At 36.1% G+C, this 12758-nt stretch overlaps 4 protein-coding genes across 8 annotated transcripts; 3 read left to right on the top strand and 1 right to left on the bottom strand.

The window, feature by feature from the left end:
• The first annotated feature begins 1318 nt into the window (after window positions 1–1318).
• LOC111804362 (Mitochondrial transcription termination factor family protein) lies at window positions 1319–3860 on the top strand. Its single transcript, XM_023689128.2, has 2 exons — window positions 1319–1526; window positions 2302–3860. Exon 2 carries the CDS (start codon window positions 2376–2378, stop codon window positions 3504–3506), a length of 1131 nt encoding a protein of 376 aa, XP_023544896.2. The 5' UTR covers window positions 1319–1526; window positions 2302–2375; the 3' UTR covers window positions 3507–3860.
• A 668-nt stretch (window positions 3861–4528) lies between these two features.
• TRZ1 (tRNAse Z1) lies at window positions 4529–7333 on the top strand. 2 transcript variants are annotated; one of them, XR_015422716.1, is made up of 8 exons: window positions 4529–4861; window positions 5215–5377; window positions 5478–5548; window positions 5640–5735; window positions 6086–6199; window positions 6492–6580; window positions 6676–6750; window positions 6964–7030. XR_015422716.1 is itself a non-coding variant. In XM_023687488.2 (8 exons), exons 1-8 carry the CDS (start codon window positions 4634–4636, stop codon window positions 7036–7038), a joined length of 891 nt encoding a protein of 296 aa, XP_023543256.2. In that variant the 5' UTR covers window positions 4530–4633; the 3' UTR covers window positions 7039–7333. The 2 variants fall into 2 exon arrangements, 1 of the variants encoding a protein (XP_023543256.2); XM_023687488.2 differs by having other exon boundaries at window positions 4530–4861; window positions 6492–6560; window positions 6964–7333.
• A 161-nt stretch (window positions 7334–7494) lies between these two features.
• LOC111803920 (uncharacterized) lies at window positions 7495–9764 on the bottom strand. 4 transcript variants are annotated; one of them, XM_023688535.2, is made up of 2 exons: window positions 9622–9764; window positions 7495–9031 (listed from the first exon to the last, which is right to left on the bottom strand). In XM_023688535.2, exon 2 carries the CDS (start codon window positions 8994–8996, stop codon window positions 7821–7823), a length of 1176 nt encoding a protein of 391 aa, XP_023544303.2. In that variant the 5' UTR covers window positions 8997–9031; window positions 9622–9764; the 3' UTR covers window positions 7495–7820. The 4 variants fall into 4 exon arrangements, with proteins under 4 accessions (XP_023544303.2, XP_023544306.2, XP_023544304.2 ...); XM_023688538.2 differs by having other exon boundaries at window positions 7495–9027; window positions 9622–9760; XM_023688536.2 differs by lacking the exon at window positions 9622–9764 and adding an exon at window positions 9370–9615.
• On the top strand, window positions 9764–12045 carry LOC111803922 (mitochondrial pyruvate carrier 1). Its single transcript, XM_023688539.2, has 5 exons — window positions 9764–9904; window positions 10810–10912; window positions 11032–11086; window positions 11172–11307; window positions 11823–12045. The coding sequence occupies exons 2-5, from the start codon at window positions 10820–10822 to the stop codon at window positions 11860–11862; spliced, it is 324 nt and encodes a 107-aa protein (XP_023544307.1). The 5' UTR covers window positions 9764–9904; window positions 10810–10819; the 3' UTR covers window positions 11863–12045.
• Window positions 12046–12758: the final 713 nt, after the last annotated feature.

Here is a 12758-nt window from a genome sequence, read left to right as displayed (position 1 = left end):
AAATTTTATAGTCATTTTTTTAAAAATAACAAATACCAAAACATTTGTTTAGATAATATAAAAACCAAAATTAACCAAAAGAAAAAAAAAGAAAAAAAAAAGAAAAAGGCTCCAAACAAACCTTTTAAAATTACCAAACTCAAAATAAATAGAATAAATTAGAAAGTTAAATATATAATTTAAAATGTTTAAAATTTTGGGTTTTTTTGGGTTGGGGGAGGAAAAGGGAAAAATGGAGGGAGAGTGGGCCCAGTTGGCCCAACAGTGCTTTTGTCTTTCTACGTTGTGTTGTTGATATCAAATACCAATTCTGTCCTTTTCTTTGGTCCTCACTGCCTTACTTTCTTTTTTCTTTTAAATAAAAAATTATTATTTTCATCACTTGGATTCTCTCTCCATATGTTGCTATCTTTTAAATTTTATAAAAACAAATTTGAAACGGAAATGTGATAATATTTTACAAATTTTAAAAAAATGAAATTAAAATTTTGTTAAATACAATTAAAATTGACTAATTCAATCATATATTATTTATTAAAAAAATTAAGATACTTCAACCTTCATATTTGTCAATGCATTTTACTTAAAATTTTATAATTTTTAAAAACATTAAAGACTCATATTAGTCCATAACCAATCTTCAACAAAATTGTGCCATAAAAAGCATTGATGACGGAAAAATAAATTTCAAACAAAATTAGTTGAATAAAACTTCATTCATATCTTAATTTCAAAACCAACTTAGACAATTTTTGAAGGTTGCGTAATTGGTGTTAGCTAAATTGTAGTCTAGCAAAAATGGACGTAAAATAATATTTTATTATCATCACGACCATTTACCATTTACATTTATGTGTACAATAAATTAAAGAAAGACTCATTCAACATAAATTTTTTAGATGGTTTCCAGCGAACAAATGTAAATTTATAATATGAAGGACGGACTTTAGGAAAAAAAATTCATAAATGAAATGATAAAAACTTAAAGGATATTCAATTGAAAGGAGGAAGACCAACATTGTTCACTGATGTCATGTATTTTTTTTTTCATGGGTAAAAATTTAAATTTGGAATGATTTTTTTAATAGTAATTAAAAAATTCTTTTTTTAATAAATATATTTATACTATAAAAAAAAATTTAGTAAATAAAAAAGCACAAATTTTTAAAAAATATTCCATTGAAATTAATCACCAAATCTTTTGATTGTGTAGTTGAAGAAGAAAACATATATTATTATTAATATAATCATTTTTAATAAGTAAAAAAAAAAAAAAAAAAAAAAAAGTTATTTAGAAGGGACGGTATTATAAACGGATCCCTAATTATTGTTATTTGGACAAAGGGCATTTTGCCAAAAGGTTCGCATCTTTGATCTTGTTGGGGATTTCTCAAATCTCGTTTTCCTGCATCAGTCCACTCTGGTTCAGCTGCAATCCACTGGTATCTCTCTATTAGGGATTCCTTCGTTGCTTTCAGTCGCTCGTGACCTCTCTCAATTTCACCTCTCTCAGCTTCGTTCTCAAGGTTTTTCCTTTTTTCTTTCTAGTTATGATTTTGTTGTTTGTGGCTGCTCTTCGTGTTCTTTTGGCTAGAGATAGATTTTTTATTTTGGGCCTTGCGATTATCCGACTGCTGGCTGCTCTATGTTCTTCGATTTCTGTTTTCCACTACGTAATGCAATTCGGCAGTCTAATTCTTGGTTCGTATGTTCAATCAAAATGTTGAAGTTTCGAATTCGTAATCCGCACAGAAAACTTCTTGTGAAGGGGAAACACCAAAAGGGCAGGAAGTTTCTTGTGAAGGGTTCAATAAGTTGTTGAGTGTGTATGTTCTTTTTCCCCAGTTAGGCTTCTTGCACACTATACGATCAATCGACCTAGAAATAAAAAAATCGGGGCAATGTAAATCTTCTTCGTCTTATTCCAATTTTGTGGTATGTGCCGGAAGGGAAACCTAAATCCGCTTTCATTTGGTGGAAGTAGAAAAAGTAAAAGGGTTAAGTATTTGGACGATTTGAAATAGGTTACATTTTTAGTAATTAGGTTGCACGTTGCTTGATGAAAAATCTGCTACAGAAGGCGATGAACTCACGAACACACACATGCACACTTATTCTCTCTCTGTATTCTTTTATGAAACTTCATTTTAAGATTGTGTGGAGTGATTAATGGGTGAAAATTTATGTGAACATTACTTGTTATATTTTGTGATTTTACTTAATGGGGAAGAATCAAATGCCCCATCATGGTTAATTTAGGCTGATCTTTTTGTTTTTGCTTGTATTATCTGATAAATCCAGTGTCAGTGATTCAGAACTCCATTTATCCCCGATCTAGGCATCGGTAACAACCCCATTCTAGTAGACAAGTTGATATGAAATCCAGAGCTGTGGGTTGTTTCAAGCTCTGCTATTTACTTTCTTCTAGGCAAGCATTTGCTTCCATTTTGGTAAACCAAAAATTAAAGGTTGCCTCTTGTTCAACTGTAAGTGCCAAGCAAGTTGAAGAGAAGGTGGGAGAAGGGCCGTTGGCACATGCCAATGACTCTACCGAAGTTTTCCGGAGATGGGGTTGTGCTGATGATGATATTGCACAAATCTTTGCACGTCGACCTTCTCTGCGCAGGAGTGACTTAAACCTACTACAAGATAAACTCGAACTGCTACAAGGTGTAGGCATCACATCTCCCGACCTTGTGAAGATCATTAATTGCCATCCTCGGATCCTCAAATGTCGGATCAACAACAACTTCCATGAGCGGATCGAGTTCTTCTTGAAAATGTTTGAATCTAAGGAAGTTCTTATCAAAGCCATTGTAAAAAACCCTTTACTTTTGACTTATGATTTCCATAATAAAATCAAGCCTGCAATTTCCCAGTATGAAGAATTGGGTCTCAGTAGAAAGGATTTGATTCTCATGCTTTTATCTCGCCCCACACTGATCCCAAGATCTTCATTTGATGATGAGAAGATGGGATACATACAAAAAACAGGGCTCACACATGGTGACAAGATGTACAAATACATTGTTACAATCATTGGTATCTCACGACTTGAAACCATCCGTCAAAAAGTAGCCCATTTGGAAAAGTTTGGTTTCACAGAAGATGAGACATTCACTCTTCTTGGACGATCTCCCCTTATCTTAACTCTATCAGTCGATAAAGTGCAAAGGAACATGACTTTCATTTTGTGCACGTTGAAGCTGCCTGCTAAGAGTATTCTTAACTACCCATTTCTATTATACTTAAACCTTGAAGCAGTCTTGAAGCCACGGGTACTTCTCTTAAGGAAGATGGAGGAAATGGGTCTTGATATTCAGATCAAAGGCGGTTTGATGCTCAGGGCTCTTAGGATGACAGAGAAGAGGTTCTTGAAGAGTTTTGTTTACAGTCAACCAAAAGATGTTGCTGATGAGTTGATGCAGTTCTATGAAAGTGCAAAAGGCATTAAGCGTTTGGCAGAAACCTCAAGGAAGAGCCATCGCAGGGGCTTTCCTTTCTGAACCTTAGATATATCTGGTGTGGAGGTTAGACCAATTCTATGTCGCAATATGTTCTGAATTGTAATTGGTTCAATCATTCACAAACTGATGATTTTTGTCATGTACGGCTCTTGGGTTCTTGCGTTGTTTTATCATTATTCAGTATGAATAAACTTCAAAACCCATTTGCGCAATGCCTGTAGATTTACCTGTTCTTATGTAATAGGTCATCCAGCGTCCTGCTCACTGTTCTAATGTGTTGTTTGGAGGATGAGCCAAGAACATGTAACGCGTTGTCTTCTTCTTGGCACTAATGAACACTATTCTCGTAAGCTCAGGAAGGGTACAGAGATTAATCTGTGGGATTTTGAATGCTGTAGGAAGAGTAGGAAGCTTGTTTAGGATTTTATTTGTATCTTTTTTAAAATTTTGTACAGCGATGGAACAATGAACAACTGTTTGGTTCCAACTTCGAACATCAGCACTTCAGTAAAAGTGAAAATGTCACTGAAAATAGCAGCTCAAAGTGTAAAGATGTAACAGTATCTTTTTAGTGGATGGTTCGATTGTTACAACTTCTAGCCGATGGTTTGAAATTGATGATAAAAAAACTTCTTTCACTAAGTAGCGCTAATTTCTCCCTTTTTCGGAATGGCTCCAAAATATCTCATCTCTATTAGCTCGACTTGTGAGGCGTGTCTCCCGCTTCCCTGCCAGATTAAAGAAAAGCTTAAAGTCGAGGAACTAGAGTGAAATTCTTCACTGTAAAATAGAATGAAGTTTTGATGACAAGAAGTTGTTTACAAGCAAGAACCTTTGAATGGAAGAAGTGTTAGCAATGAATTTTTGATAAAAATAGATAATTTTAACGAAAAAATTATTCAATAATTAATTTGTATATTAATTACATTTAAATTTGTAAAAAAATTTATATTATTGAAATTAGTTACTTTAGGCATTTTTAATGAAAATTGCAAATATGTAAAATTTTAATTTTTTCCTTCTCGCAAAATACATTTACCATTGCTAGAAAAAGAAAATAAAATAAAAGGCGAAGGGAATGTGGAACCCGAACAAAGAGAAGTTCAAAATATTGAAGCAGCAGAGCTTACCAGTCTCCGTCGTTTCTCTGCTCATAAATTTCATCCATGGAAGCCGGAACCGGAAGTAGCAGCAAAAGCCTTGACTCGGACCTGAAGGAAAGGACGAAGGGTATGCAAATTGAAGGATACCCAATTAAGGGTTTGTCCATTGGAGGCCATGAAACTTGCATCATTTTCCCAACCCTCAATTTGGCCTTTGATATTGGTCGCTGCCCCCAAAAGGCTATAAGCCAGAACTTCCTCCTCATCTCCCATGGTCACATGGATCACATTGTAAGTCCAATTCCCTCTCACCGCTTCATTTTTCAACTTTCTCATTGTCGTCTGAGCTTGTTCCCATGGCGTGAGACCTCACGGTCACTACGTTTAGTAGATGCAATAACTTGTGCAGAAATATCGAAGTGAAATTACATGTGGTTTAGGGCTTGAAGTCTAGTCATTACCTGTGGTTCTGCTGCAGCTATCTTCAATTCAAGTATCTATTTAAGATTTGAATCTAATTTTACCTTCCCGACGTTGTTGGGAAGATCTTATAAAATTCAAATCAAACATCGATCGCATTTCGAATGTAAGCTTTTTCGCGTATTGTTCATCTGCAGTTTACCTGTAGCTTTTATGCTTAATAGGGGGGACTTCCCTTATACGTTGCTACGCGTGGATTATACAAAATGGCGCCGCCTACAATCATTGTACCGAAATCTATAAAGAATGATGTAGAAAATCTCTTAGAGGTGCACAGAAGATTGGATCAATCTGAGCTGAGATGTAATTTGATTGGCTTGGAAGTGGGTAGTGCCCCTTATTGAATCTTCTTATTTTATGGTCACTTTTTGCCCAATTTTCGTGATGCAATGTAATACACTGTTCCATTCATATATATTGTTTGCAGGAGAAGAGTTTTCATTGAAAAGAGACCTCAAAGTGAGGGCTTTTAAGACATACCATGTCATTGACAGCCAGGTAACCTATCTAATGCACATATACTTTGATGATTTGGTTCTTTTTTTGTGTCCAAAATTTACAGCCAATTCCTATTCGATAACTTTGGCAGGGTTATTTACTGTACTCTGTAAAACAGAAGCTTAAGAAAGAGTACTTTGGACTACCTGGCAACGAGATCAAGAAACTCCGGTTATCTGGTGTGGAGGTCTGTCCTTGACTGTCAAATTCATAGATTTCTTGGAACACATCATTTTGAAAATTTCATTTTTATACACTCCGTCTATGCAAAAGCCTACAGTGGCCTCCCTGGCAGAACAATTTATCTAGAAATTTGTGAGATTTATCACTGGTGGGTGACCCGATGAGTTTGAATCCACGATCATTTGGTTGAATTCAGGACTTTTCCACTATGTCTAAGCCTTAAATTTCTACTTGTTTATAGTTTAACAAAGTTCGATGTTTTCCTCTGATTATGATTTTTCTTTCACGCGTTTCCCCATTCATTAAAATTCTCCTGGAATGCATAACTATCTTGGTTGTTTTTATTTGTGCCAGGTTACTTACACAATTACCGATCCTGAAGTGGCTTTTACAGGTGATACCACATCCGACTTCATAGTTGATGAAAATAATATTGACGTGTTGAGGGCAAAGATTCTAGTTATGGAGGTCTGGTACTTGAAGCCTGCACATTATATGACAATCTTATTTTCCTCTAACTTTTGTTTGAGTATTTTTATTTTAATTGATTTTGAATCATTAAAAACATGTTGTCGAGTGATTTTAAAGATTTTGAATATGATAAAAGTGATTTTAACCATTTCAAATTAAACATGTTCATTGTAGATTGGGCTTGGGGTAGGTTGAGATTGGGAAGAAAAATGGTGTAGGTTATTATTTTGTCAGGGTGGGTTCTATTGGGGTTTAACCTTTCATGCTGCACAACCATTCTTCTTTGCAGAGCACATTCCTTGAAAATAGAGTTACAGTGGAGCATGCAAGAGAGTACGGACACACTCACCTGTTTGAGGTTTTCGTTCACTCAGCATTGTAACACCTTCTATTGCTGTATTCATTCAGCAACTTATATCTTATATTTTTACATCCTAATGTGCTTTTTTATGTTGATGATCCATCCATCCCAGATAATAAACCATGCCGAGAAGTTTAAGAACAAAGCGATTCTTATGATTCACTTTTCAGCTCGCTACACTACAGAGGTACTTGGATGCCCATTTATTGATCTCTAGTTCATCATGCTTTTAGTTAGTTTACTGGTGCAATCCTTATATGAGGTGACATCATCTTCTTCCCACTTACATTTTTTAGAGAGGATTTCAGAGAATAACAAGTCTCAAGTTGCTCTTCTGGTTTGTTTTGGTACGTTTGGAAGGGTCTAAGCTAAATACATTTTCTGCTTTTTGGTTAATCAGGAAATTCAGCAAGCCGTAGCTGCTTTACCTCCACCTTTAGCAGGCCGAGTTTCTGCGCTAACGGAAGGTTTTTGAGAGAGGTATTTAGAAGAGTTCCGGAAATCATTTTGCCCATTTTTATGGTTGTTGCAACAATCATTCAGTTCATGTATACTTCTTTTTTAGTTGTTTTATTGTGAATTTTCATGATTTGTTTCCATAAATGATTTATTTTTACTGTCAAAATGATGTTGATGCTTTCCAATTGGGCCATCTGTATTTTTGTTAGGGAAAATTCAAAATCAAACTCTTGTTACATTTGAGGATATTAATTGAATTAGCTCCTGCAGTTTTACGACTGTCAGTGAAGCTTATATGCGTTACTTGAATATTTTAAGTAGATACCATGTTATTCAACTTCATTATTTTAACAAGTAGAGGGCACAATCTGAATTCAAAACCAAAATGTTGAAAAATGGATGGCTTTGCTCAAAAAAAGAACGAAAAAAAAGGACGTCAATTCATGAGTTATGCTATAATTCACACACTATCTGCAAAATTATAACTTCAATTAACCCATATTAGGAACACAGAATACAACAATTTATCAAAACTGTGAATAGTTTCCTTGCAAATACCATTAAAGTACACCTCAATATTAAATCACAAACCGTCCGTATCACCCAGGAGACCGATTAACAGAAACCAGGAAAAAGAAAAAAAAAAAAAAAAAACTTAGCATTGGTAAACCGAAAGTGTTTTCACACGTTTTGTTTTTTCTTTTTGTACTCTCTAAGAAAAAGCAGTTTACAAAAACGTCCTCCAAATAGCCTTCAAAGTTGCTGTATAGTTGCGGTCAAATAAACCATGAACACATCTTACACCTCAGTTCTCAAATTGTCTGCTACATTAGCGACAACACAGCAGAGTTTCGATTCCAAGGCTAGAGAACTAACCAATTCCTCCATGGATTTCAGCTCCTCGTGAAAATCTGGATGCAATACCAATGAAGAAAAGTTCTCGTCCAGCACTAGTCCAAGATATCTGACGACATCATCAAGCTTGGGAACCCAATCACAAGCCTTCAAACCCAACACAGTAGCTGCTTTTGGACAATGAACTGCTTGAGGAAATCTCTCATATCTCTTCAACCATTTTCCCAGATATCGAATCAAACGAATCATCTCTTCATGATTCAACTTATTGAGGGCAGAAGAAAGAATGACTTCATCAAGATTAGGTGATGCCAACAGATAATGCAAACACAGTTCCTGGGTTGAGAACCCATCATATGCTACCATGAGCTGAATTGCAGCCTCCTTTGCCAGATTGGACTTCTTGTCTTTGAGACTTTTATCACTCGCCTTCTCAATGGCTAGCAATGCCTGATCCTCCCATTCCTTCCTCACATTAGACATACTGGCATAAGCCTCTTTGGAAGGGCAAAGAAAGTACTTCAAAATGCAATGCAAATCAGCAGGACCAAAATCTGATGCTTGCTTGATACAAAGACAAAGTAAGTCTGACCTCTTCTTCGCCAAAAGTTTCAAAATCAAATTTGAATAAGATGCGTGTTTAACAAGTCTATTGACAACAAAAGTCTCCACCAATTCCCATTCCTCTAAAGCAATACATGTATCCAAAACCAAGTTTCCAATGTCTTCACTCATCAGGAACCCAAGCTTCTCAATCAGAATCTTAGTGTAACGATTGTCGGATGAACTAACACCAACAACAATTCCGACCGTTTCCCTCACTTTTTCAAGAAACACATTTAAAATCTTTATAAACTCAGGCTTTGAAAAGTTTCGGTTTTTCAGCTTCAGCTTGAGATTTTCGTGGAATTTTTTCCCCAAATCAATCACCTTGGAATCGGTTTCAGATATTTTCCACCCAATAATGGGATTGACAAGAGAAACAGGATCTGGTTCATCTACTTTGGATTTCAAACTGGTTAGAATATCGTCTGGATTCAGGAGAATGGGGTAGTCAGACCGGGAGGCAAGCGGTTCAGAGGAGGCGGAGGCTTGCTTAATGACTTCAAGTAATGTCATGACTAAATTTCAAAACAAAACAAGTTGTAATCTACCTGCAGCAAAAAAATAAGTTAAGTTATGAAGTCTAAATTCTCTGTAATATCTAAACACAATGTTTCATCCTAATTCCTAAATTCTGTGATAATTGATAGAGTCCATTCAATTCTGAACAATAACAGACTCTGCGTAACTTATACTCTGTTTGGTTGTAATATATAAAATTTGAACTTCAGTCAGTTCTAATCTTCTTCCTTTTCTTCTCGTTAAGGTTGAACTTCAAATTACAGTAGACCTACTTTTAAATTCGCCCCATTTTGAAATTGGTTGAACCGAAGAGACAAAAAAGAGCAAAAAGAACAAAAAAAAAAAAAAAAAAAAGATCGGGACAGACCTTAACGTCAAGTGACTGAGAGATGAAGGGGGTGCGGTAGAAAAGGGATTTTGGCGAGGCGACGTACGGCGGTGCCGGTGCCAACGAGGGAGATAAGAGAGAAGAAAGAACAAAGTAAATAAGTGGGGGGAAGAAGAGCCGTAGGGTTTAGGGTTTTTTCTTTTAATGTGTGCAAGAAAGGAAAGCCCCAAAATCAGATCAGAGACAATGTAACTCAATCGAAAACAAAGAAGAATTTGAAAGTTAACAAACCTCGAACTGCTGCTCACGGCGGAGAGAAACGACGGAATCGGAAATGTAAGCCGTAACCCTAATTAAGCAGAAGGAAGAGATAAATTTGGCGCCTCCGTTGAAGGAGCTTCACTTGTTAAAAGATGGGCTGGGCCTTAAGCCCATAATAAAAAAGCCCAAAAAAAAAAAAAAAAAAACCCGACTATCGCACTCCATCTTCTCCCTTTATGTGGATTCGAAGTCAAAATTCTCTAGCGGTTCTCCATTCTCTCCTGGCTGGATCTCTCCATTGAGTTGCAGACTGGTAAATTTCTGCACGTCCTTCAGATTTTATAGTTTTTACTCGATGCAGCTGAATTTTCATAGATCATGAGGGTTTTTTTTTTTTTTTTTTTTTTTAATAACGTTTTCGGAAATATACGTATCTTTTCTGCCAGTTTTCCCCCCCTGGATTGGGGTGAATCGTAATACAATACGAAGGTATGTTGAAATATTAAATATGCAGATACGACAATTTGGATGTTAATGAATTTGGAAGTTACATGGAAATATACACGCACCGTAACGCTCGTTTGCTCACTGATGATTATGAATTTATAGAATTCTTTATAATTAATTTCATTGGAATTTTAAGTGGCACGGGTTTTTGATGGTTGGGAAGAAATGAGCTGTTGAATTCTGGACATGGCTCGTGCTTGTAAGAAGGGGGGGGGGGGGGGGGTGAGAAAACTTGTCTGACTAGCTAGGTTTGGTTTCAGGAAAACACTACTTCGACTATGCTGCTCTGTTTCTCCATTTCTGCACTTGACTATAGAGGGGATTCTAGAGGAGTTGTCACCGACGAAAAAGAAATCAAAGTTGAATTCTGCAGGAATATTGTTTAGGTTTAATTCTGATATCTTCATATATGAAGGCAAATATATGTGGGAGGGCATAGTATCATTGAATTTTCCATGTTTATCACCGTGGTAGTTCATGAAATTGAAGTTCGGGATTTGTGACAACGATAATGGTTTTTGTTTCTTAAATTCATCAGCGTAGTTTATCTGATGATCCCTTTCTTATTTCTTTTTTCTTATTCTCTTCTCTCTCTCTCTCAAATTGATCACCGATGTAGATGCTTTATATGTAGTATATGATTTTAGTCTATCTTTATTTGTCACCATTGCATGATGCTTCGTTAATTTTGAATTTTATGGTCTGTTCTAGAAATCGAAGAATGGCGTCATTCCGAGCATTCTTGAACAGCCCTGTTGGTCCAAAAACTACTCACTTCTGGGGACCTGTCGCCAACTGGGGATTTGTTGCTGCTGTATGTTTGACTTCTATTTGAGTATCAGTTCCACCATGCTTGCTATGTTTCCTTTCACTTGATAGCTTTTCTTAGTTTCTTTTTGCAATTGTTTTGATCATGCTGGAGGATTCAAACAGGGGTTAGCAGACATGAACAAGCCACCAGAAATGATTTCTGGAAACATGACAGCAGGTTGAACCTATCAATGTTGGAACTCATTTATTTATCATGTCTATGAGTTTGGTCAAAGTCGTAATATCTGCTCTTGTCACTGCAGCAATGTGCGTCTATTCAGCACTGTTTATGAGATTTGCATGGATGGTGCAGCCCCGCAATTACCTACTTCTTGCTTGTCATGCATCGAATGAGACTGTACAGATGTATCAATTCTCACGTTGGGCAAAGTCTCAAGGGTAAGTAACCAACGCAGCAACTTCATTGAACTTTATATGGTTGTTCCTCTGTATGTTTGTTATTCTTGATAACTCCACTAATGTCTCCCTATGGGGGTGGGGGTTCGGTTTCTGTATTTGCATGAAAGAAATATGAGGTGTATTGTTATCTTCACCATCAATTCATTTCCTTTTTAAGTTATCATCTGGCATTGGTTGTTGGGACCTTGTTGTATTGATGACATAGAGGGAAGTGAGCAAAAGATTCTATTGTCCGGTATTTGTACCATGCTTTCTGACAATAAGTTATCAAAAAAATTTGTTTCTTGTCACACTGATAGTTCCTTTATTTTGACACTATGAAGACTGAAGACTATTTAGTATTAGCATGTACATTAACTTCTTACATTCCAGCTTAACTTCTTACATTCCAGCTTAACTTCGTGAGTATGTGCATGTAAATTGTGGGTGATAGTTTTTCGTTTCTTTTGGACGAAGTAATTAGCCTGTTTCTGACACAAGTTCCATTGCAATAGGTACTTGTCAGAGAAGAAAGATGAAGCTGCATCTCAGTAGCCTGATTTTGGGCAAAGTAATTATCCTTTTGTGTTCGTGTCATGATTTTCTGAAGGTTGTAATTGTCCCATTGATAATCGTTGTGTATGTTATTTGAAAATATGTGAGGAAACTACTTCAGTAACGCCAAAATGGAATTGGGAATTTTCTCCCGAGAAGCAATAAATATTTTAGACTTTCCAATTCTGAGTAAACAACAAATACAAGAATGCAGTACATGAGTACCTTATAATCCTCGGTAAAGGCGTTGGATATTAATGTTTAATTAGTAATTGTGTAGTTGTATGGAACAGTTGGAATTTGTTAAGATGGAATGGTTGATCACCAGCATTTGTAAGCAAGGGATTGCGGTAGTAAGCAGTGGACGCCGAGCATGGCTGAAAAGGAGGGTCATCGTTCCTCGAGGGCAAGTATATGGCTCTGTTAGTGAAGCATGGATCTGTAATATGAAAAAAAAAAAGAAAAAAAAAGAGGTATCTCTAATTTGTACAGGATCCTTCATTGTCATGAGCTCTGTTTATAATCATTGGGCGGTGTTCAAAGTTCAGAAACAAGCCTATTCTCGTTTAGTTCCTGGGACAAAATCTTGTCTTTTACATATACTGGCATACATTTATGTTCTTTTAGAAATGCTCCGTGTTGTGTAGTAGACTAACTATTTCTCTTGACCTTGGCTTTCAAAGATTGTGTTATGTGGTACAAATGTTTTTGTCACGTCAGGAGTTTGTAATCAGTTTGGTTTTATGATGTCCACCATATCAGTTGAAGAATGTACTCATTGTGAACTTATGCATGGTCTTACAACTTCTCTCCTTTGTCTCGTAAATTTAGTCTCACATTTCTTTGTCTTTCCTTCATTCGTGCGAAAATATTCTTTCTCACATTGTCTCCATATG

The sequence above is a fragment of the Cucurbita pepo genome, chromosome 10 (genome assembly GCF_057944985.1).
Source record: "Cucurbita pepo subsp. pepo isolate OVF chromosome 10, ASM5794498v1, whole genome shotgun sequence".
In the NCBI taxonomy this organism is placed as follows: domain Eukaryota; kingdom Viridiplantae; phylum Streptophyta; class Magnoliopsida; order Cucurbitales; family Cucurbitaceae; genus Cucurbita; species Cucurbita pepo.
The sequence above is the reverse complement of the archived record's forward strand: the minus strand, read 5'-3'. Positions and strand labels throughout refer to the sequence as shown.

Bases quoted from the DNA above. Each gene is read 5' to 3' on its own strand.
- LOC111803922 (XM_023688539.2), top strand. From the start codon at position 10,820: ATGGCGTCATTCCGAGCATTCTTGAACAGCCCTGTTGGTCCAAAAACT. The intron at 10,913-11,031 runs GTATGTTTGACT...GGATTCAAACAG, and splicing joins ACTGGGGATTTGTTGCTGCT to GGGTTAGCAGACATGAACAA. The intron at 11,308-11,822 runs GTAAGTAACCAA...CCATTGCAATAG, and splicing joins CGTTGGGCAAAGTCTCAAGG to GTACTTGTCAGAGAAGAAAG.
- TRZ1 (XM_023687488.2), top strand. From the start codon at position 4,634: ATGGAAGCCGGAACCGGAAGTAGCAGCAAAAGCCTTGACTCGGACCTG. The intron at 5,378-5,477 runs GTAGTGCCCCTT...TATTGTTTGCAG, and splicing joins TTTGATTGGCTTGGAAGTGG to GAGAAGAGTTTTCATTGAAA. The intron at 5,549-5,639 runs GTAACCTATCTA...TAACTTTGGCAG, and splicing joins ACCATGTCATTGACAGCCAG to GGTTATTTACTGTACTCTGT.
- LOC111804362 (XM_023689128.2), top strand. From the start codon at position 2,376: ATGAAATCCAGAGCTGTGGGTTGTTTCAAGCTCTGCTATTTACTTTCT.
- LOC111803920 (XM_023688535.2), bottom strand. From the start codon at position 8,996: ATGACATTACTTGAAGTCATTAAGCAAGCCTCCGCCTCCTCTGAACCG.